The sequence below is a fragment of the Benincasa hispida genome, chromosome 9 (genome assembly GCF_027475165.1).
Source record: "Benincasa hispida cultivar pf3 chromosome 9, pf3_genome.v1.1, whole genome shotgun sequence".
NCBI lineage: Eukaryota > Viridiplantae > Streptophyta > Magnoliopsida > Cucurbitales > Cucurbitaceae > Benincasa > Benincasa hispida.
Genome location: NC_143486.1, coordinates 65605389 through 65628149, shown reverse-complemented (window position 1 = coordinate 65628149; position 22761 = coordinate 65605389). Strand labels below are relative to the sequence as shown.

The window sequence follows — 22761 nt, the reverse complement described above, 5'->3', positions numbered from 1 at the left end:
TACAAAGGTCCTCTCGGCTAAAGTGTTTGAGGGCCACCTGGTCGGACTAAGACTCCAAGTGATGTAATCTAGGGCAAGTGGGAGAATATCTATGGTATTAGAAATGCCTTAGTTTATTGTATTTGTAATCTAGGACAAGTAGAAGAATATCTATGGTATTAAAAATGCCCTAGTTTATTGTATTTTCTCTTTATGTTTCTTAACATTGTATTGTATATATTTGTTCTCACTGGAGTTTTAGTCCAAGTGGAAGATTGTTGGGAATGTCTTAGAACTCACAGTTCGTGTTAAACATTCTATTTATCAATAAAATATTATTGAGTAATTTATTCAATAAAGTTGTTGATTTTGCATTCTATTACGAAAATCCAATAAACATATCCATGGCTATAGTGTGAATACTTTAACTTTATGTGGTGACATAAATAGGATCAAGTTAAATAGTATATAGCCTAAATGGTCTAATAAGTATATGGATGAAATTGAGTATCTCATCCTGGTAATACTATTGAATGCGATCCATTTTGTAGGCAATACAAATGATGTGATCCACAGATCATTCATGTAGAGGCATGTGAGTGAGGGCATCCTATGAAATGAGTTTGCAACTAGACCACAAAATAGTCACTTTTCTTTATAACGACTATTCACTATCAAAACTGACTATTTCATTTTAAGTAATCTAGGAGGACTCGATCTTAATCCTGAGTTAGATATGAACTTCTGTTTGTTTGGGATTATCCTTTGATCTGCATGGGTGAGAGTAGTCCAACAGCATTGCTCAATAAGCCTTCTATTTTGGGGATAAGATCGGATGAATAGCTGAGGTCATAGCCTTGCAAGATGGAATTCGCTCCTACCCGATTTAGGGTTAGCAGATAGGTTGTTCTCTTAAGTATTGATTCCAGGTCTTGAACAATCGGGGCCCGCCTTCTCATGATAAAGAAAAGACTTGATTCATAAGTATTATGAATCAAATTGTTTATTATAGAGTCAGTGGGAACTTAAGGAACAAGATGTATTCACAGGGGTAAAATGGTGATCTTGACCCAGCTGTGATTACGAATGACCTGTGAAGGATCGACTTACTGATCATGGTTATATCAAATGGACATAATATATCTACTGTAAGGGGAGTTCAAGTATGGGCTTTAGTGGAGTGACCCATTAGTTAACAAATGGGGGTTAATTCGGTATAATGAGTTTAGCCAATTAATCTCGGATCATTGGAGCTCATGATCTATAGGCCCGCAAGGTCCCCCTACTAGCTCGTAAATAAATTAGTTTTAGAGTAGCATGATAAGTTAATTTGAAACCTTCAAATTAGAATTAAACGGAATAGGAGAATTTATATTTATTAAATATATGAAGGTGGATTTGTGTAAAATTAATTTAATATTTGATATTAAATTAATTAGAATTATTAGAATTATTTAAATAATTATTTATTAGGAAATTAATTTATGAAATTAATTTTACAAAATTAATAACATTTTCAATATTTGAAATCAAATTGATTTTTAGAAATCATTTGGTTTTGGAAAAATGACACAAAATAGAAATTTGGTTTTTTCCATTATCATCTTCAACTTGCTCACACCAAACCCACTAAGTTAGGCTTCAATAACTCCAAGCATGAGCTGCATCTCATACAACCATATTCTTTGCATGACAGCCTGCAATAAATAAAGAAGATTGGAGTGGAATTGAGGCATGCATCCAAAGAGTTTTTACAAAAAAAATGCGAGCTGAAGAAACTATTCTTCAAGTGGGTTGTAGCAGTGAGCTTCTCTCCAAGTTTCCTTTCATTCAAGCTAGTTTTGAGTCCTACAACTCATTCTAAAGCCCCAAGAGTATAGTGAGGAAGATCTTGAGGTGGTTCACAACAATTTTTGGAGAAGATATCAGTTGAGAATCAAGATCTTAAGGAGTTCTACAAAGGTATGGCTTCAAACCCTCTTGTGTTAGATAAGCATGATTTAGTTACTGCCAAAATTAATGAATCAGAGTGCTTATTGATCCTTGTTGCTTCCGCTGCATGCTGATATACTCTCACAGATCGAGGATAAAATTTCTAATAAAAAGCTTCACAAAATTCTTTCCAAGTAATTTCACTTCTCTCTCTTCTCCTATTTTCCACTATTCTCCACCAATCTTCTGCCCGTTTTTACAGTAAGAAGGTCACAAGATTCACTTTCCTATCTTCAGGGCATCACGTTACTTTGAAACACCTTTTCAATTGATTAATCCATACCTCAGCATCAGTGGGGCTGTAGTTTCTTCAAACACTGTTGCTCCTAACAATCTCAAACACTTTATACCATACTTTTTCTTGGGGTCGAGTTGTATGGTTCCCAGGCTCTCATGTAGCCTGTGAGCGAATCTATCTAACAATTGTTCTTCTTCTCTAGCTCTTCTTGAGGATGACTAGATTCCCTTAAACTTTCCTTTCCCCATTTATCGGTATTGGTTTGATCTTGGCGTTTCCCACTTCTTAGCATGATTCCTCTACAAAGTAATCAAATAAGGGTTAAGTATAAATCCTAACTACTTAAATACTTACCACATATTAGTCACAAAAGATCTAAATTATTTATTCACATCACTGGTTATTTACAGCATTAGTCTTATTTACTATATTTACATTCTTTTGTTTTCTCTTCCTGCTTCTCTTATTTCCTTACGTCTTCTCATTCCTAGTCTCTAATAGATAATCTTCCAAAAATCATTTCTTTAGAATTCACGCCTGGTTTCTCCTCCTGCCTCCAAGGACAAGCACCATGCACATGTCCAAGTTGTTGACAAAACAAGCAGAATTTTCGAGAGTCTTCCACACAAACCTCGTACGAAGATTTGCCGTCAAATTCAATTACTATTCTTCGAGGGATGTCGGTTCCAGAATTCCGAACAAAGCCTACTGATTGGCTGAAGCTCCCCAACATATGACTCTTTTTGGTCTCCCTACCAACCATTGTTTTAGGTATAACTCTCTTGTTTCTGTTGCCTACTAGTGCAGTTTGTTGTGATTGGTTTTCTCTCAGAATTGGTTTTTTTTTCTTTTTCTAGTCTTTTGCTGAAAATATACACAATTCTTTCTAATGTGGCCCTGTCGACCACAACCGTAACATATACTCGTTCCCAACAAACACGGGCTTTTGTGGTTCTTTCCACATTTCAAACATTCAGGTTTTTTACCAGATCCTGATGTATTCACTCCTAGGTTAATGATTTGGTGTCCTAAATCAATGTCTAAGTAAAGGTTATGAATTTCAATATTTCCTATATTTCTTCTAGTCTCAGTGCTGAAGGTAGTGTCACTCGTTTTGGGTTCCTGCTGCCACCAGGGTCTGCCACTCGGATACATATTCCTACATTGAAATTCATTCTAGGTTATAAACTATATTTTAGCTAACTCCGTCCATTATTCCCAGGATTCCCTGTAACCCTACTCCCAAAGCCTGCTACGAGCTAGCCAGTACCTACACTAATTTTTATTCTCAAGGTTTTTCCAGAACCTTATGCTTTGATGCCAACTTGTCACACCCCCTCTCGAGTTCTATCTCTCCAAACCCGAAAGGAGATATAAAGACAGCCGACACCACCTTTGTGATATCCACCATTAACTTTTACCAATTCATAAAATAATAAAATACGTATGATTTCAATAATTAGTTTTAGCAGCGGTTACAAGCGTTTATTCTAAATATATTTTCAATCCTAATTAATTCTAATGACTTTCAAAGATAACTCGATCCGAGTATCGCTCTGTAAGAGAGTATCAGTTCCAGACCTTGGGTTGTTTTTCCCAGAACGTTCTGCTTCCGCTACCGGAGGGGGGGAATAAAAAAATTGAAAAACGTGAGCTAAAAAGCCTAGTGAGTGGTATATTTTAAAAAGAAAGAAATTCGTTCTCGGGAAACCAATTCCACAATCAAACAATCATCACACATAAGAATGTAACCTTCCCAGCTTGATAACTGGTTAACCTTGGCATGATCATGTATTCCCCAGGGGTTCCCGCGAACTTCCCGCTATACATGTTGTGGAAACAATCCCAGTACCCTTATATTCTGCCGAATGTGCACATGTCAACAATATCCAGTTAGACGTGCTTGAGACACACTAAAAATTTTCCAGGGTACAATCCCAGTTTTCAATGCAATTTATGTTATGCATTAACACAAAAAGCAAATCAACAAATAAAATCTAGAAAACATATTTCCCGATCATGCCAATTTTCAAACCCTCACTTATATATATAAATATATATATAATTGCAAACATACAAAAATAGTAAAATCCCACTCACAATCCTCTTGAAGATTTTCCTTAATATCTTCCTTGAGCAGCTTTTGGTTCGATTTCCCTGAATTTTTATTCATTTTCGAAGAAATACTAAATTAGCTCAAAATCCCCTAAATAATTCCATTTTGGTCTTGAAAATAACCTTAAATTAAAAATAACCTTTCCCACTTCAAAATACCCAAAAATAGGTTTAAATGCCCAAAAACATAGCTTTGGAGTTTCTTTAGGCAGTTTGATTGGGGTGGGCAACTGCCCGTGTGATAGGTTGGGCGGCAGATCATGCACAAGCGAAGACGTGACACTGGTGTTGGGCGTAAGCGTGTGTGCGCTGATAGGCGTCTGCCTCGTCCAGGGGTGTGCCTTGCGATGGACGTGCGCTAGGCTATGCGTGATCGGCGCTGGGTGCGCGTGTATGTGCTAGGTGACAGGCGATGGCATTAGCGCCTACCCTATGCATCCAGCTGGCCTTCTGTCTTCCAACACAAATTCCTCCCTTCTCACAAGTCCAAACTCAATGGCAGCCCAGGGTCTCTTTCTACACTCAATGCTTAACACTCTCACACTAATTCCTCTTTATCTGCACGAATAATTTGTGAGAACTATCAGCCCCAAGTTGCCCTATTTATAGGCATCCAAAAGCCATCGAATCTTAACACATCGCCTCCTTTGTATGTCCAGATGCCCTCAGCCCGCATATGCCAACGCCTCCTTCTTGACACCACCTCCTTGCATGTATTGAATGTCCTTCTCTCCTTAAACCAATGCATAGACACTTTTTGCATGTTCTGTGGTGCGCTCACCTCATCCTTACTTCAACTCAGACTTCCCCAAAATCAGCCACTTGTCCCAACTCGTTGTCATCTTAAACTTGTTCCCCAAGCTTACCCAAACCAACACATGACTCACCTTGGCCGCATAGCCCCTTGTCAATGCATAGCCTTATAACCAATTAACACCCCACTTGGTCGCATAGCTCACCCTACATCCAACCTCCCTTGGCCTCACTTAATCACATAACCTTGTCTTGGCCACTTGGCCCTACTTGATCGCTTCCACCCTTGGCCATCCCATACCCTTAGAGCATCGCATAGCCACCAATTGGCCACACACTTTCTCCCAATTCCTAGTCCGAAAGTTGGCGTGTGGTCTTCCTCCATGCGCACCTTGGTTAGCCAATGCATAAGCCTCCTCGCCTATTATTCTTGTCATACATCAACTCTCCTAACCTCCACATGCTGGAGCAACCATGGACTTAGCATAAGGCCCTTGGCCATCGCATGTCATCCTTGGCCGCATGCCCCTCTCAGCCAACGTATGCGTTGGCCTTCCTAGCTCGCAACACCTATACCTAGCCTCATGCCAATCCCTAGTCAACATATCCTTACCTTGCCTTGCCACATGCACCCTTTTGCTCTACAACTTCTCAATGCCCTTGATCAATGCATGTCTATACCAATGCATGACAAGCATACTCGACCAACACTAGCCTTACATAACCTCTAAGTGACAAGGTCATCGCCCATTGAGTCCTCACACCAACGCCTCATGGCCTCCATATATAGTTCCCATACTTGGTCAATTTTTTGCCCTTCTTAACCAAGCTGAACTACAATTTATGTTTAGTCCTCATAAGTCTAGTTCTCAACACTTAAGATTTTTTCCTTCCCTTTTATTCTTCCTCAAGCTTCCAAGTGTAACCTTACTTGTTTAGGTGAGATTCAAGGGTATATATATATATATATATATATATAAACTCCTTTCATTCTCCTTTTCCAAATTCCAAAATTCCAAATCTCCTAATTTTAATTCAATTTCTCAAATTAAATTAAAAAATTGAAATAAATCCCAAATTCTCCTTAAAATAAAATTTAAATTCCAAAATTCTTCACGGAGCAAAAATTTGAAATTGAATTACCCTTTCACATTAATTTAATTCAACCTCCAAAATTCAAAATAGTTCTCAAATATTACCACATAATTAAATTTAAATACACAAGAATTTGGGATGTCACAGATAAATTGTCAAGAGTACAAACAAAGTCCTAGCAAGGGTCCTTAGATTCTATCCCAAAGTAAAACAATCTATTTCTATTATTATTATTATTTTAAGAAAAACATGGAGGAAACTATAAATAAATGGGATTAGTTTATTAGTAGGGTGCCCTTAAGAGTGTTAATAATAATAATAATAATAATGGGATTAAAGTACAGTTTACATAAAGCAAAAGCACTATTAAGAAAGTGTATTATAATGGGAAGTCCATGAATTGGCTTGCGTCTCACATGGGCTGCAGTACTTAAACAAACAGAACCTTAAATAAATATTTCAAACATTAAACTGTCCTTTCTGATTCGCACATTACCACGTTCTCCTATGAACTTCACTTCTCATCAATCCAAACATTAATTTGTCTCTATCTCCCTCCGAATACTCATTAATCAAATCAAGTCATTTTTTTTTCTTTTTTCATGGTATAAATTATAACATGACCATCATTTGTTATTGGTAGATTAATCACCGTGTCTTCTTAATTGCTCGAAATCATCTTTATTTTTAGGTGCTAATTATACGACATTATTATCCTATGAGAGAAAATATTAATCTGCTAGCCGATTTTTACTTATTTTAATGAGTTGTTTTCAAATAAAAAAAATGATAAATTTATTTACAAATATAACAAATGTCATTATCTATAAATGATACCGCGATAGACTAAACAATGTTTATTATATTTAATTTTTTTTTTCAAATGTTACCCTATTTTAATTTTATTTTAGTGCTTATGAGATTTAATGTTTTATTTTATGATGAACTTGTGTTATATTTGTATTAGTGCACCAATTATTTACTTATATTTTGTCAAAATTAATATAACTCAACGTACTTGTACTATCAACCTTTATATTAAAAGTTTGATTCCACCAACCCTACATCTCAAAAAAAAATATATTTATATATACAATTTTTTAAAAAATACAATATAAATTTCAACAATGATCATAACAAATTTTAGGGAAGTTCAATCACCAGATTTACACTATAAGATCCAAAATATGATAAACATAAAACTCTAAGGTTTAAAATAAGATGTGAATTTGGAAACGAAATATTTTTTAAAAATAATAATAGTACATCAATATTTATTTATAATGCAGATGAATTGGATGATATCCATTTGAGACTTCCAATTTTGAGTCCATCCTCTAACAACTACATCACACGTTTGATTTAATTAATGGAATAGAATTAATTATTTCGATCTCTACACTTCTGTATTAGTTAGATACATGGGAATGATCCAAAGTGTATCTAGCTCATCCGACCTAAATTATGTATTAACAAAAAAGAGATTTTTTTAAATGTCCATATATTCGTTAGACATTGACATTTTGGTGGTGTTTTTGAACAAGGTCAAATTACAAATTTGGTCCCTATGGATGGAGAAAGTTAGAATTTAGTCCTCATAGTTTGCTGAAACCTCATAAATAGTTTCCATCATTTGATAAAATTCTTATAAATAGTCTCCAACCATATGGACTAAATTCTAATTATGAACCATAAGAACTAAATTCTAGTTTGTATCAATTTTGATTTATTTAGGTAAGAAAGACTTTGGCCTTTGAATAATTTCAAGTGAAAGAGAGGAATCTAAGGGAGAGGGAACTTTAGCAAACCCAATTAGTTTCTTCTTCGTTTCTAGACGTTGACCTTGCAGCTTCAGTCGGGTGAGTTGGATGAATTTGGGAAATTTGAGCTGATTTTGTAAAACCTGCAGTTAAAAAGATAAAAGACAATGTGAGCAAGGCACGGGAAGAAAGGTAACACCAATTTTTGTGCAGAATCTTGCAATTAAAGCACTACCCATTACCCCATCAACATAATAATATATGTTGAAGTCGAATACCTTTCCAATTTATGTAACATTTTCTGTCATTTTCTCCATCATTTTACTCTTTATTAGCTTAGTGGAGTCTAGCATTATAAGTGGCTTTATTTTGCAAGAAAAAGGCTCTGTTAGGTCATGAGATAAAAAGAGGGAGAGATATGCTTGAGCTATACAATGACTTCAACATTCATTGAGTCCAAAATTTACCCAATCCCCAGATAGTCTCTATATATAAATATTCTAATTATGGGTCAGATTCTGGTCCTGCGTAAGGTAGATCACCGACCCAATCGTTTCTTTAACCTATGACTTCAGGCCAACGACATCTGATAATGATGTGTGACCGAATGATATGTACCTAACAAAAAAGGAGAAAAAAAAAATCTGACCAAATACCCAATAATTTGCAGTGTGATTGTTTTTTTCCACAATTCCATGTGGTTGAGACTCTGATCTGAAACTGCTTGAATGGCCCCTCTATTTACAACCTGCTTTTCTTACAAAATTACTGTCTTGGTACAAACTGAAGATGATCCCTACTCCCTAGAGTTTCCTTAAAGCTAATGAACAGAACACCCTATGGTTTAGTACTATTACTCTAGCTCAAGCACTAATTCCGTCTTTTGGGTAAGTCCAGGAAGGCAAATATCAGAAGGCATTCCACGCCAATTCAACTTTTTTAAACATAAAAATTTTAACAATTTAGGACATCTTATATTTACAATCCCATGTTAGGGGGATCCATGTTTTTACACAACTAGGACAAACAGGAGTCTCTTCCCTTGTCATGAACAATGCAACAGAAATAGATAGTTTTTTTTTTCCCCTTGAACAGAAATAGATAGTAAAAATGGAAATGATAAATTTGAGCAAGCTGAGGTCAGGTTATACATAGTTGCCTCATTGGTGTAAGCAGCCTTGAAAACCTGAGGGGAACGTATGCCTGGACCAGTGTTCCGTTTTCTGTATATTCCTGCCAGCATAAGTTGACAGTGGAAGTTACTAGAGAAAAGTAGTGACCATGCGCCCAACTTAGAAATCAAAATCAATACAAAGGAGGGGTCGTCCAATGGCGCTATTTTTTATCTCTTGCTAGAAAACATATATTATTTTGTTTAGAGAAGTCTATTAATGTATAAATAGAAAGTCATGATAGCTAGGAGTAATGCACATTAATTGTGTATTGCCATTTTCCGGTAGGTTTTTTAGAATGGCATTTTTGTTTCCTACCACCATTTTTTTTTTAATTACACTAACAAAATGTTTCAACCGAATGTAACTCAAGATATTTTAAAATAACTCAAATGAGTATAATAAGAAAACAAAATGAAAATTGAAAAGGATCCTCCATTTACTTACAGTTTTCTCTACCACTCCAACCTGATGCACAGTGCACAGGAGCTCGCCTCGATCAAATGGGATCAAGGCTTCTACCCAAACCATTGAGTCCTGCCCATTGAAAACAATCATTCCTGATCTTGTCTTCATAATTTACGTTTAAAAAGCAGTGCCAACTGCTGCTAACAAAATAACTGAGAAAAACTACTTTTTTTTCAAGTTAATACACCTTCAGTTTTCCCTGAACTGCATCACAGAATTCGTCCAAACCATCACCACTCAGTGCAGATACACAAACAACATCTCTTTTATCTGCTTCCAGTCTAATATGTTGAGGATCACTAACCTTGTCAACCTGCCATTTGACATTTTGGATTTAGAGATGAATATGGGAATGAAAAATACTTGTGTACATCCTGCATTTTGCAGCCCACCCAATTGTTCAACTACAGCTCTTATTAATTTTTTAAAAAATATTTTTGAGTTTTTTCTGCTATGCAGTTAGGTGTTTGTTAATAGAATTGCCAATAAGGATCCCTAACAAAACCTACAGAATTTTCTTTAAAATTAAAAACCAAACTTCAATGGAGCAAATGAAAGGATATACAAATGGCAATACAAATAATGATAGCAGCAGCAGCAGCAATGACAATAAAATAAAAATATTAGCTAGCCCAAACCAAAGGAGCAAAACAAAACTCAAGGAGTTCCACCTGTCTCTTAAAGAGTAAGAAACAAAGGATAAATACAAAACTCTTTATACACCAACACCAAAGAGAGGTTGAACCTAGCTGAAGACCAAACCTCCCCCAAGATTTCATGTCATTTTACTATGACCTATGAAGTGGCATTAGGGTTTTCATATCATTTTTGTTCAAATCTTGGGACAAGGAACTTGTTCTTTGTCTCAAGGGCTTTGATCTTAAGGTAATTTGTGTCTAACACAATCCTTAGGGTTGAAATCTTACCGATTTGGGGTTTTAGTGTTTTAGAATTAGGGGTTCTCATATCAAAAGGGTTCCTAATTTCAATTCGCTAGGGTTTTCATCTCACATAATAAAAATATTCCAGTAAAGCAAATCAATACAAGCCATGCCAATGACAAAAGGACAGAAATCTATTGTAAGCACAGATAAAAGTATCAAACACTTTTCTTTCTTTCTTTCCTTTTCCTCATCTTTTTTGTAGTGGTTGTGTGATGGGGTGAAAGGTTCCATCACCGTAAGAACTTTCTCCCCTTTACCTTGTTCCAAACCATCAACTTCGGAATCAATGACACATCCAATTCTGAAAGAACTTTATCCACAGCCTCTATCTGTTGCTCAGCCAACGGATGGCTGAAATTAATAATATATTGAATCAGAGAATAGATTAGGGTAATTACAAACACCAATAGAATAACCAATCACCTGATGTCCACCACGTGAACCAGCAATGATGATTCTGATATCTCCTCTAATGTTGCTCTGAATGCAGCAACCTGTAGGACTTAACCAGAGATAACAATAAAGCTATCTGGGGATTTTACTACAAATACCGAGAAAGGCAAATGAGGAAACATCCTTGCAAAATTAATGAAACTAAATCAGATTTATGGTACCAGCAGATTCAGAATGAAATGATAGATGACGTGTGACTATATGATGCTTATCTTGTGGCTGCAAATCTCACCAGCATAGTTGGTAACTTTTGGATGAAACCAACAGTATCAGTAAGTAGAAACTCGTTCCCATTCTTCATCTGGAGAGTGTGAAACAAGCATCTTAAGTGAACAAAATGAATTAAAAAATAGCTCTAAATTCACAATCACTTCTTATACATATTTTAATCATTTTGAAAAAAAATAAATAAAAATACAAGTAATTAAAAATATTAAATTACATATTTGGTCCCTATAATTTAGAGGAAGTTAAAATTTAGTCCCTATGATTTTATAAGGTTAGAATTTCTTTCGTATGGTTTGATAAAATTTACAAGATCGGGTTCTATTATATTATAAGCTTCTCAATTCATTAATAATTTATTCGATATCTTTTTTAATAAAAGAAAAAAAAAAACTTGGGAACCTTTTTTGTAGTCAGTCAAACTTGGGTAAAGAATTGATTGCATGAGCCTTCAAATTTTCTCCCTAATTTTTTTTTATTCTAGTTCCTTTTTCGTTGTCTTCTCCCTGTCCGAATCTATAGTTCTAATTTCCTCCATTCTTTTTATCCCTTTGAAAACTAAAAGATGTTTGATACTGTTATAAGGCATGAGCAGTTGTACACCGTGATCCTATGACAAATTCATTTTCAAAGTTGTACTTCCAGGAAGATAACAAATTGGTTCAAAATAAAAGTCTAGCAGCAGATTGTTAGTTAGCTAGGAAAGGCTCCATTATTTCATAGATCATGCAACTGTAATGCATCAATCACGATATTGAAAAGAAGTCTTAATAAGTTGATTAACGGGAAACAGATTTTGCTCAAGTTGAAAATAAACACCATCAATAGACTCCAAAAGAGGCCATTACCTAGCTTAGCTCTCATTGGTGTATTCAGTATTCCTTAGTCAGAACAGCGGGCATTTATCTGCTAGGTGCATTTTTGCCCCAATTCTCTAGAAGAAAATTATTTGAACTTTCAATTTCTCATCGTGTGCTCCTAAATATTTGAGGACTTCATTTTACTATTTTAGGCTTATTTCATCAGTTTATCTATTTAACTTTTTAAAAGTACAAACTCAGAAAACCATATCAAGAAAGCCTATCATGGTCTGCAAGTGTCATTAGCCAATTTGGAAAATTAGAACCCAAGTTTGGGATCTAAACTCCTAAAATGCCCAATTTGCTAAAGCATTGGCAACACCATCATGCAAACACCTGATATGCTTGAAGCATCGGGTATTCACAAGAGATGCTAATTGAAAGACCCACTTGTTAAGTACTCAATGGATGGAAGTCCTCTTTTTTCAATAACCTATATAGTATTTACAGAGTTGCACTCATAGCTACACAGTAATATACAGCAGATTTATCACATATCTCATCCAAACTTCAATAGCAGTTAACCCCCTAACTACATTGCTCTAATGCTAACACTGACTCATGAATATGATACTACTGCAAGATAAGACTAGATGGAATTACCTGAACCCTCCTCGTAGTTGGATCAAGGGTTGCAAACAACCGATCCTCTGCAAGGACTTCAGCTCCAGTCAACTGATTCAAGAGCGTACTCTTTCCAGCATTTGTATATCCAACCTAAAACATCATCATCCACGACCTCTAAAATGTTAACAACAAGAGCTACCCTCACACAAAAGTAGAAAGTTTAGAAAGTTCATGCTCACGTAAATTCGCTTACCAAAGAAACTACTGGGACAGGTACTGAAAAGCGTCGGCTTCTGTACTGTTTTCGATGCACCCTGACAGACTCTAATTCCTTACGGAGAACACCAATCTAGCAATGGATGTTTATTTACATTCAAACTTAGCTTCAACAAATAAGCCAAACAATAACCTTTTGAACTTAGCATATCATACATAACCAGAATATCCTTATCATGCAAAAATTGGCTGGAATATATATAAGCTCTCAGTGAAAATTTAAGAAAATATTCATAAATAATTATTACAGATTATAAATGGAAAGCACTAAATACTTATTATACAAAAATTCGATAAAGAAGATTGCTTACTTGTGTTCGTAAGATACGCTTATCCACTTCAATTTGTTTCTCACCCATACCTTTCACCTGTCCTCCTGCCTGACGCTCAAGGTGAGTCCACATCTTTGTAAGTCGAGGTAACTGGTACTCCATTTGCGCTAATGCCACCTAAAGAGAGTTTACTTAAATTAACAAAAATATTCTTGTGTATAAACTAAACCCCTCAAAACATAAGAATATTAAGAATAGCATTCTGTTAAACCTCAAATTATTTACACATAAATGTAGGGGTAAGAAGGGAAATGAGCAGCCAGCTAATATGGCAGAAGGAGAAGAAAACGGTTAGGGACCACAAAACCGTTATAAAAAGGACAGCAGAGGGGAAGTGGGGAATCAGGGAATATTTTGGGTAAAGGCTGAGGGTGGCTTTTGCAGGAGAGGACCACCAGCTCTCTCAAATGTGCTGGTTTATTTTTCCTATTTTGGTTAATCATCTTGTCTTTTTAGGGATGAATGTCTGCTAGTTTTGGGAATGTTCTTTTGTCATTTCGATGAACTGTTGGATGCTCTTTGGAGCTGTATTTATAAATAAATACATCTCAACTATATTACTCTATTTCTTCTTGTTTCTTCTTTGTGTTTCTTTGTTGGGTTATTTGACGTAGGGAAGAAGAACCTAACAAGTGGTATCAGAGCCGGTTTCATCCTGGGGCGAATGAGAGCTATGGCTCAGAAGCAAATGGAGGAAAGAATGGAGAAGAAGATCTCAGAGATGAAGGAGATGCTGATGGGATTATGTAAAAATATCCATCCGAAAGGCTAAGGAGTTAGGGACTACTGATGCCCTTCGATTAAAGCTCAAAGGGGAAGATAGAAGAGTTCGATTTGACACCACACACCGGTATGGGAGGACTTGATAAGAGTAAGTACAAGAGACTGGAAATACCTGTTTTCGCAGGGGAAAACCCAGAGTCATGGGTGTATAGGGCGGAGCACTACTTCGAGATTCATGAGCTGTCGGACTCGGAGAAAGTGATGATAGCTGTAATCAGCTTTGGACTAGACGAGGTCGACTGGTTTTGTTGGAGTCACAATCGGAAGTCGATCACTATGTGGGAGGAATTGAAGAGAAGGATGTTTGAATATTTCAGACCGACCGAAGAAGGAAGCTTAGACGCGAGGCTGCTGAGAATACGGCAAGAAGGATCATACGCGGATTACGTGAAGAAGTTTGTAACGTATGCGACTCCTCTCCCTGCCTTGCAGAGGATGTTCTCAAAGACGCCTTCATCAATGGGCTGGAACCTACTCTGAGGGTTGAGGTGATTAACAAAAAGCCAACGACACTGGAGGAATGTATGCACGAAGCCCAGCTGGTAAGTGATCGAAACATGGCCCTAAAGCTAGCCTTAACGGACCTGGGAGTAGTTAGGCCGGGAAAGAAAGAAGCCCAAATGAAGGAGGGCTCGACGTCTGAAAGAAGGAGTGGGAGGCTGTTGGACGTCCAAGCTACAAAACACATCACCATACCAGTGAAAGGCAATTATGTGAAAAGAGATCCGCCAATGAAGCGCCTATTAGATAGCGAGTTGTGTGACCGGCTAGACAAAGGCCTTTGCTTTAGATGTAAAGAGAAATACGCACCAGGCCATAGATGCAAAGTAAAGGAAAATCGCGAGCTCATGTTGTTCATTACCAATGAAGATGAGGAACTGATCGTGGAGGAAGAAGAAGAAAAAGAAGAGAAAACGGAAATGAAAGCCATCGAGGTCGAGGAGAAAGCAGAAATTGCTTTGAGGTCCATGTTTAGGTTGTCTGCTCGAGGGACAATGAAGCTAAAAGGGGAGCTGAAGGGACAAGAAGTCCTCATTCTAATAGACTGTGGAGCAACCCACAACTTTATTCATCAGAAAATAGTAAGAGAGCTACATCTTCCGGTTGATAAGAAAAGCTTCAATGTGGTGATCAGGAATGGTACGACAATACAAGGGGAATGAGTATGCAAGGCCCTGGAGTTGGAGCTTCCTGAGCTGACCGTGAAGGCTGACTTTCTTGCCATTGATCTCGGACAAATGGACCTAGTCTTAGGAATGCCGTGGTTATGCACAATAGGGTTTATGGGAGTTCATTGGCCTTCACTAACCATGCCCTTCTTGGCAGGTAACTCACAGGTCATACTACGCGGTGATCTCTAACTTACCAAGACAGAAGTGTCATTCAAGGCCTTGGCTAAAACATGGTACGTAGAGAACCAAGGAATTTTGGTTGAGTTTCAGAATTTTGAGTTCGAAGAAGAGACATGGGAGGAAGAAGAGGGTGAGACCAAGCAAAGCATGGAGGACGAACTCCCAGTCATGATAAAAGCCTTATTAGAACAAAGTGAGGATGCGTTTGAATCTCCTTCAACCCTACCTCCAAGAAGAACGGTAGATCATTGTATACTGATTTGTGCAAATCAGAAACCCATCAACATTAGGCCCTACAAATATGGCCATAGCCAGAAGGAAGAGAATGAAAAGCTGGGTGAAGAGATGTTGAACGCAAGGATTATTCAACCAAGCCATAGCCCATACTCGAGTCCAGTCTTTTTAGTAAAGAAGAAAGATTGAGGATGGAGGTTTTGTGTTGATTATCGGAAGTTGAACTAGGCCACAGTGTCAGATAAATTCCCCATTCCAGTAATAGAAGAGCTCTTGGATGAACTACATGGAGCATCTGTTTACTCGAAGTTGGATCTAAGGACTGGCTACCATCAGATTCGAATGAATGAGGGAGATATCAAGAAGACTGCGTTTAGAACTCACGAGGGGCATTATGAGTTCTTGGTGATGCCCTTTGGGTTGACAAACGCCCCGATCACCTTCCAATCTCTAATGAACCAGGTATTTCGGCCATTCCTTCGTCGATTCGTTTTAGTATTCTTTGACGATATTTTGGTATACAGCCCCGACATCTCAACACATGAAACACATTTGGGAGTGGTGTTTAACATTCTTCGCGATAACAAGCTGTATGCCAACAAAAAGAAATGCACCTTCTGCCAAACCAGGGTACAATATTTAGGCCATTGGATTTCAGCACAAAGAGTGGAAGTAGACGATGGCAAGATCAAGGTGACAAGAGAATGACCCCAATCGAAGAATGTGTCTGAGCTGATGGGGTTCTTGGGATTCACTAGCTATTATAGAAGATTTGTGCAAGGCTACGGAAGCATTGCAACACCTCTCACCCGACTCCTTCAAAAGAACTCTTGCGTGTGGGATGATGAAGCCTCACAGGCGTTTGATCAATTGAAGCAAGCCATGGTGACAACCCCTGTTCTGGCTCTTCCGAATTTCTTGAAGTCATTTGTTATAGAAACCGATGCTTCAGGGTTTGGGTTAGGTGTTGTATTATCTCAAGAATCTAAACCTATAGCCTATTTCAGTCAAAAGCTGTCATCGAGAGCCCAAGCCAAGTCCATATATGAAAAAGAGTTGATGACTGTGGTGTTAGCAGTGCAAAAGTGGAGACATTACTTGCTATGGAATAAGTTGACCGTGATATCAGATCAAAAGGCTCTCAAATTCCTAATCGAACAATGCGAAGTCCAGCTACAGTTCCAAAGGTGGTTGACAAAACTGCTAGGATATGATTTTGAGATATTTTATCAACCGGGCTTGCAAAACAAAGCAGTTGATGCCTTGTCTCGAGTCCCCAATTCAGCTGAATTATATGTGTTGACGGCTCCCACCCTAATAGACATTGAGGTCATGCTGAAAGAGGTGGAAGAGGACGAGGAGCTCCAAAAGATAATAGCCTATTGAAGAAGGATCCAGATGGGAAACCTAAATATAAGTGGCAACTAAATATAAGTGGCAACATGACAGATTACTCTACAAGGACAGGTTGGTTCTCTCTCGAAATTCCAGTTTGATCCCATCCTTGTTGCATACGTTCCATGACTTTGTATTGGGAGGCCACTCTGGGTTCCTAAGGACGTATAAAAGGATGAATGGGGAATTGTTCTGACAAGGAATGAAGACAGATGTTAAAAAATATGTGGAAGGATGCAAAATTTGTCAAAGGAACAAGACCGAGTCCTTGTCCCCAGCTGGATTATTGCAGCCACTCCCCATCCCGTGCCTGGTTCTGGAAGAATGGTGTATGGACTTTTGTGGAAGGCTTACCGAAAGCAGGAGGATATGACTCCATCATGGTGGTGGTGGACCGATTAAGTAAGTATGCCCACTTCATCACTCTCAAACATCCATTCACAGCAAAACAGATAACAGAAGTGTTCATTCAAGAGGTGGTCTGACACCACGAAATTCCAATCTCAATCCTATCAGATTGGGATAAAATTTTCTTAAGTAATTTTTGGAAAGAGATGTTCGTATCCATGGGTACACAACTGAAGAGAAGCACGGCCTTTCACCCTCAGACAGATGGCCAAACGGAGAGGGTCAATCGATGTTTAGAAACTTACCTCAGGTGCTTTTGCAATGAACAACCTACTTAATGGAACAAATGGATTGCATGGGCTGAATTATGGTATAATACCACATTCCACATATCTATAAAGACCACCCCTTACCAGGCTATTTATGGAAGACCACCTCCACCTCTGGTTTCGTATGGAGACAGGAAAACTACCAATAATTCGGTCGAGCAACAACTGCAAGAAGAGATTCGGCGCTTAGTGCCTTAAAAGAAAATTTGATGATGGCACAAAATTGTATGAAGAAGCAGGCCGATAAACATCAAAGAGAATTGAGCTTTGAAATTGGAGATGAGGTTTATTTGAAGTTGCGCCCCTATAGACAGAGATCACTAGCAAAGAAAAGAAGTGAGAAATTGTCACCTAGGTTCTATGGACCTTACCGAATCCTCGAAAGAGTTGGATAAGTGGCTTATAAATTGGCTTTACCTCTCGAAGTTGCGATTCACAATGTATTCCACATATCTCAACTGAAAAAAAAGTTAGGTCAAGGCCACCAGATTCAACGGCACCCCCAGCTTTAACAGAAGAATTTGAGCTACAAGCCAATCCATAAACAGTCCTAGGGGTGAGATGGAATGGGGAGCTAGCATCCAACCAATGGCTCGTGAAATGGAAGGGTCCATCTGAGAATGAAGCTACATGGGAAGTAGTCCACTTAATGAATCAACAATTTCCTCATTTCCACCTTGAGGACAAGGTGCATTTCGAGAGAGACGGTATTGTTAAACCTCAAATTATTTACACATATAAACGTAGGGGTAAGAAGGGAAATGACCAGCCAACTAATATGGCAGAAGAAGAAGAAAATGGTTAGGGACCACAAAACTGTTATAAAAAGGACAGCAGAGGGGAAGTGGGGAATCAGGGAATATTTTAGGTAAAGGCTGAGTGTGGCTTTTGCAGGAGAGGACCACCAACTCTCTTAAATGTGCTGGTTTATTTTTCCTATTTTGGTTAATCATCTTGTCTTCTTTAGGGATGAATGTCTGCTAGTTTTGGGAATGTTCTTTTGTCATTTCGATAAACTGTTGAATGCTCTTTAGAGCTGTGTTTATAAATAAATACATCTCAGCTATATTGATCTGTTTCTTCTTGTTTCTTCTTTGTGTTTCTTTGTTGGGTTATTTGACGTAGGGAAGAAGAACCTAACACATTCCTCCCCCCACTCCCCAAAAAGAAAAAAAGACATCCTTTGAAGATAACAAAGGACCCATTTGATAACCATTTGATTTCTGAAAATTAAGTTCGTAAATATTACTCCCACCTATAAATTCCTTTGTTTTGTTATTCACTTTCTACTAATGTTTTCAAAACCAAGCCACGTTTTGAGAACCAAAAAAAATAATTGTTTTGACAAATTTGTTTTTGTTTTGAAATTTGATTAAGAATTTGAATATTTATTTAAAAAGTAAAAATCATGGCAACGAAATTGGGAGATAACAAACATATATTTAAAAATAGAAAATTACAAGCGAAATCAATAGGAACGGGGCCTATATAAAATTCATTCAAGTGCATGAACGTTGCCTGTAAAGATGCCTCATGTGTTGCTGCTCTCTGATTGAAGATATCCAGGATTAGGGCAGTACGATCACAAACTCTTACATCTCCGCCAAATGATTTTTCCAAGTTTCTCAGTTGCCTAAGAGAAGAGATTATAAGTTCTATGACAAGGGAAAACGATTTAGCTTTCTTGAACAAGAAGATACATATGTAACAGAAAACATTGCCAGACCCGCAATTTGCAAAATAGCATCTCTAATCACAACACAAGCTAGAAATGAGCAGGAAAGTAAACTATTAAGGGAACTTTTTGGAAAATAATGGCGATAAAATAACATTAATGCCAATGATGCACTGTTCCCTCGCTTATAAGAAATGATAATATGCATTAACAGAATCATTAAAAATAATAATAACAATAAATAAAAAGAGAACAAACTCACCCAGCTGAAAGCTCATCATCAAATATCACAGTCTCTATACCTAATGCATGAATTGCACTCTTGATTTCTGCAACTTTGCCAGATCCTATGTAAGTCCTTGGATTTGGAGAAGCTAGTCTGCATATAATTACATTGGAGGGAAAAAGATCTGAATATTCTTTTATGTAAGAAACATGGCAAACTAAGTGCCAGAGGAATTTCAAAAAACATTTCCATTGGACAATGAGAAAAGACAGACTATAATCTCCAAAATAAGGGGAGATTTTACACTGAGACAGAGCTAAATGATGAAAAAATTTTAGGGTGAGAATAAACAATTCAGCTTGTGGATCAGATTCTTAAAGACCAACATTTAAGCCCCTGTTATAAGGCATTTGAATTGATAACCAAATTATAAAGCCAAATAAAGTTTTCAGAACCTTTCAAAATTGGTTAGGTTTTTTTTTTTTTTTTTTTTTAATTTTAAAAATAAGTTTTTCTGGGAAGTACAAACATCACAAAGACAAAGAAATTATGACTAAACATCTAAACTAAAAAGATAATAGTTATCAAACTCAAACGAACATTATGCGATAACTACCTGAAGTGTGCTGAAAAGAACAGGAAACAGAAAAATAAAGTAATTAAGATTGTTAGAAGAAGGGATAATATGGCCCACATCAAAGCTGTTTGACATTCTTGCACATTAAGAGAGTACTAAATAAAGAGACAATTTAATATAAACATCCACCACCATTTGAAAATATATCATGATCAATATCAAGAAAATGCATATTGCAGGAAATCTCTTGACACCATTGAAGTTGGTTTCCATTAGTAAACTTAGTTTTTTCTTTTAGGATAGAATCCAAAAGTAAACTTAGTAAATAATCTTATTGTAAATATGGCAAGCCAGTTTGATTAGAGAATTTTCTTTTTTATCTTTATTATTACTGGACAAGAGACAGTTTTTCATTGAGAACAGAGAACAGCCTAAAGGCCAGGCTGATTATAGACTTCAAACAGAACTTATAAATTAACAGAATAAAGACAGAAAATGGAGAGGGAAAAAGAAAATATGACACTTTCATTCCAAATATGACCCAAAATCAATCAAAGATGCCAACGGAAGGAATGTATTTATCTATAGAATGGCACACGGAAGTATCCACAGAACTCACTTTTGATATGTTGAACCAACGACCTTTAGTCCAGCTGTGTCAGCTAATTGTGCCAGTTCTTTCAGAGATTCATCTATGCTAAAAAGTTGGCCAACATCTCCTTTCCGCTCTACACCAACAAGGTAGGCTTTTTCTTCAAAAACCTGAATTGATGAATAAGTCAAATTCTTCATTTCCATTTTTTTAAAATACCATCGACGGATAAGATCCATACATACATGTTTTTAATTAAAAGAAAGTCACGAATGTTGTTTACAATCAAGTGTAGAAGAATGAATGAAGAAAGCCAGCTATGAACCTCTTCCCCAAATTACTTCAACCGAACATTTTATCGGTCACGTTTTAATCATCTATCCTAACTGTACCATACTGCATCCTCTATGCTGCTCAGAACCAAAATATATTTTTCTCAACCTACGGGAGTGCGGCCTTTCATTCTGAAAATAGGTATTTTCTGAAATTAAAAGAATCCAGTCCAAAGATTATACGCAACCATCTTATCTGCATAACCCCCAATTGATGTTCAACACCATCTCTTTTATCTCCTTGTCCTCACATCTGCTATCTTCTTTAGCGGGTGTAGTTGTTCATCACGACTAATTAATATTAGTAAATGCTCAACTCCACTCAAATGTAGAATAGTTCATGATTTCTACCCTATTCGTTCTAACTTCTAAATCATGTTCGGCAATTAGATGACAGAAATACATCGAAATAAGGGGAGTATCTACCTTGGTATTTTAATTGATTCTAAATTTCGAAGAGAGTACTGTTCAAATGAGGAAGAGGAAGGCTTCAAGAAACATACCTCCCTTCCATTTCGCAGCTTAAACCTACCCTCGAGGCTATCCTCATCTTCTTGTGTCTTCTTTTTAACCCTAGTCGGTAACTGCGATTTAGGCTCTGGTTCAGTACTCGAGACACCATGGATAAGCTCATCAACATCTTCAGTTTCTCCTGCTTCCTGAATAGGCTTGACAAAAGAACCATGGAAAGGGAGATTATCAGAGGACACGACGGCAGGCTCTTGTCGAAAAGAACTCCCAAGCGTACTGATAGAATTCCTCGTATTTTTTCTTGAGGTGAAGGGGAAGAATATGCGATTCTGATTCGAAGAAATGCATGGAGAACAGGGTTCTGGGATTGAAGGGCGAGGGAAAAAACCGGCAAGAGAGGCGCTCGTCATCGATTGGATGTGCTACCGGTATTCCGAAACAATAGCAGAACGTTTGTGAAGAGGAAAAATTATACTCTTGGTTAGTTGGAAATTAGAATCCTAATCTTTAAACTTTATCCATTTAAATACTTTTCTTTTTTTAATAATCATTTAAATATTTTATTGATTGTTTGGTGGTACGCACTTTTCACAAAGAAACCCCCTTTCGAGTAAGCTTCTTCGTCTGTTGAGAACCTTGATAAGTCGTCGTGGATTCCTCTTTAGAAGGCTAATGCCCTCCCTAGGGTTAAACATTGTGTTTGGAGGATTATCAAGTTATTATTCTTTTTTTTTACCAATATTTCTAATAAAGGAGTGTTTGCTAACCCATGTGTTTGTTTACGAGAAAAAATGGGAGTTCACATCTTATGCCCTGTGGTTATATAAATTGGCCAAGAATATTTAGCTTGAGTTCATTCCTAAAATGTGGGCTCTTTTCGTGTCGTATAGGAATTCTTTGTATCCTTTAGAGCTCTAGAGCTGGATGGTTAACAACCTCAATGATGAGTAGCGGGGCAAAGCGAATACAACTCTCTAGTGCCTCTGGAGCTACCATAACACTATTAAGATCAATGGGTTGAAAGCATCTTTGAAGTTCTGTATAGAAAGGTCGACCTGGCTCTTTTAGGGGCATTGCATCGTGGACGTTAGGTTTTTTTTTCCCTTCTTAGATGGATACCCTGTCGGATCATGTTTCGTGGTGCCCTCCTCAGCAAAACGAGTAGAAATTGAATGTTGATGCTTATTTGAACAATGAAAAAAGTTGGAGTGACGTGGG

At 37.2% G+C, this 22761-nt stretch overlaps 1 protein-coding gene across 2 annotated transcripts; it reads right to left on the bottom strand.

Moving 5' to 3' along the window:
• Positions 1-7773: 7773 nt before the first annotated feature.
• Positions 7774-22224, bottom strand: LOC120085569 (GTP-binding protein, HflX). 2 transcript variants are annotated; one of them, XM_039041613.2, is made up of 14 exons: positions 21576-22224; positions 20768-20910; positions 19608-19724; positions 19189-19303; positions 13209-13346; positions 12875-12970; positions 12658-12771; positions 11202-11270; positions 10940-11010; positions 10774-10867; positions 9760-9885; positions 9552-9641; positions 9084-9165; positions 7774-8075 (listed from the first exon to the last, which is right to left on the bottom strand). In XM_039041613.2, exons 1-14 carry the CDS (start codon positions 21951-21953, stop codon positions 7972-7974), a joined length of 1737 nt encoding a protein of 578 aa, XP_038897541.1. In that variant the 5' UTR covers positions 21954-22224; the 3' UTR covers positions 7774-7971. The 2 variants fall into 2 exon arrangements, with proteins under 2 accessions (XP_038897541.1, XP_090173767.1); XM_090317641.1 differs by lacking the exon at positions 7774-8075 and having other exon boundaries at positions 8839-9165.
• Positions 22225-22761: the final 537 nt, after the last annotated feature.

Excerpts from the sequence above, each read along its gene's own strand:
- LOC120085569 (XM_039041613.2), bottom strand. The coding sequence starts at position 21,953 with ATGACGAGCGCCTCTCTTGCCGGTTTTTTCCCTCGCCCTTCAATCCCA. Across the intron at positions 20,911-21,575 it reads AGCTGCGAAATGGAAGGGAG|GTTTTTGAAGAAAAAGCCTA; the intron begins GTATGTTTCTTG and ends TCATCAATTCAG. Across the intron at positions 19,304-19,607 it reads GATGATGAGCTTTCAGCTGG|GCAACTGAGAAACTTGGAAA; the intron begins GTGAGTTTGTTC and ends CTCTTCTCTTAG.